General features: G+C 38.5%; 1 protein-coding gene across 1 annotated transcript in view; it reads right to left on the bottom strand.

The window, feature by feature from the left end:
* Nucleotides 1-463: 463 nt before the first annotated feature.
* The window catches only part of LOC104950267 (serine/threonine-protein kinase D3-like), a gene marked incomplete at both ends in the record, with an annotated part of 4,327 nt that continues 2,720 nt past the window's right edge, over nucleotides 464-2,070 (bottom strand). The window contains one exon of the mRNA XM_010776759.1: nucleotides 464-595. Within this exon, the coding sequence (XP_010775061.1) occupies nucleotides 464-595 (132 nt within the window). The remainder of the gene's footprint in view (nucleotides 596-2,070) is intronic.

Here is a 2,070-nt window from a genome sequence, read left to right as displayed (position 1 = left end):
CGCTAAGCTAAAGGAGGCTAATGTTGGGCTATAAAGGAACTACAGCACGGTCGAATGACTTCACGTCACCACCGCTAAGCTAAAGGTGGCTAATGTTGGGCTATAAAGGAACTACAGCACGGTCACATGACTTCACGTCACCACCGCTAAGCTAAAGGTGGCTAATGTTGGGCTATAAAGGAACTTCAGCACGGTCACATGACTTCATGTCACCACCGCTAAGCTAAAGGTGGCTAACGTTGGGCTATAAAGGAACTACAGCACGGTCACATGACTTCACGTCACCACCGCTAAGCTAAAGGTGGCTAATGTTGGGCTATAAAGGAACTACAGCACGGTCACATGACTTCACGTCACCACCGCTAAGCTAAAGGTGGCTAATGTTGGCCGTGAAGACGTTTAGTCGTCTCATTTAGACCGTTTCTTTAGCGCTATCTTCTGGTAAATTATAAAACCGTGTTACCTTCACACTTGAGGCCCTGCCTGACGAGTCCCCACAGCATTTCTCCACAGTCGTCACAGAAAGCCGGAGCTTTGTAGGAGTGAACGTAGAGAGCGTGAGGTCGGATCTGGAAATCCTCCGCTGTAGCAAGAGCTGAAATAATAAAAACACAATACAGTCAAACAACAACAACAACAACAACAACAACAACAACAGACAACATGGGACGTTTCCCATCCTGAAACTGGTTTGGATCTTCTGTAAAAATCCTTGATTGCTCGTCAGTAAAGCTTCTGTTATTGTGAAATGAGTTCTGCTTTGGTTAAACACAAATCATAACAACCTCTACTGATAACATTCATTTGAAAAGAGCCGTGTTTAGAGGAAATCATGATCTTAATCTTTTGGTAAAACTCAGTTAAAGTTCCTTTTTGAGGGCATTTAAGAGCATTTTTAAGCAAATGTTTTGTTTTGTGACGTTAATATTAAATGCATTTTGTAAATAAGGTTGTTTTAAAGATGTCACCAATTATATTGAAGTTTTGGATCAGAAGTAAAAAAAATGTATAAAGATATTTTCCTTTTTTTTAAATCCTGTTTTAAGACATTTTCACATAAATTAAAGAATTGTTTTCCCTTGAACGGTAACTCCTAACGTCCATCACATGGCGTAGATGTTTCAGACGGTTACAGAGTAATGGCGCCACAGCCTCATCAAGATAAACGTATTGACCCTCAAACGAGATGACCTCATGATAACGTGCGTCCTGTTTGAGCCTGTTTGACAAGATAATGATCAATTAACTTAATTAACTTAAAAACTGTGAGTCTCTGAAGTTTCCCCCTCATTCAACTTGTTCTGCAAACTCTATAATCAGATACATTGATACAAAGAATGCATTAGCTGCATTACATAAAAACATACAAGATATATGAAGGTATTACATGATATAAAAACATGTCATTTAAGATAAAAACAAAAAGAAATAATTAAAAAAGATTAGAAGTTTTTATTTAAAAATGCATTTAAATGCTTTATTTGTCAGGCTGTCAGACTCAAAGACAAAAACATTCAATGCATGTTATATTCAGGTTAGCGTTGAACGATGCCTTCACTGTCCCGCTAACGTGGGAGAAAGAAACACTCTGATCTCTGCAGGTTTTTGCAGCAGCAGGAAGCGGTCGGGGTTTCATTTACAGTCTCTGGTTTGAGCCTTCACACATCTCAGGAAACAAAGAGCTTCATATTTATGGTATGTTTGGAGAAAGATCTGAGGAGAGCTAACCGCTAACACTTAGCACGAGGAGGAGGAGGAGGAGGAGGAGGAGGGGGAGGAGGAGGAAGCTGAGAAATAAACGGGGGCTTTAAATTGTTAATTAAAAATACAAAAAAGTCAATACAAGCTCCTCAATGTTAAGGCTATTACATTTTTAGGTATAAGTTATTTTAACTTAGTTTTGAAGGAGCTATATTTATAAATATGACTATAATTTGTATTATTATTATTTTTTCTCTTTTACATGTTAATCGTCCTATAGCTTAAGGAAAGTCAAAAGTAAGACTTTATGCTGAGTTAGACAATGCGGTGAAACTTTGCAATAACAAACAGTGCGAGGGACACAAAGGC

The sequence above is a fragment of the Notothenia coriiceps genome, unplaced genomic scaffold (genome assembly GCF_000735185.1).
Source record: "Notothenia coriiceps isolate Sejong01 unplaced genomic scaffold, NC01 NC01_scaffold00017337, whole genome shotgun sequence".
Classification (NCBI taxonomy): Eukaryota; Metazoa; Chordata; class Actinopteri; order Perciformes; family Nototheniidae; genus Notothenia; species Notothenia coriiceps.
Note: the sequence above shows the minus strand (reverse complement) of the source record. Positions and strands in the feature narration are given on the sequence as shown.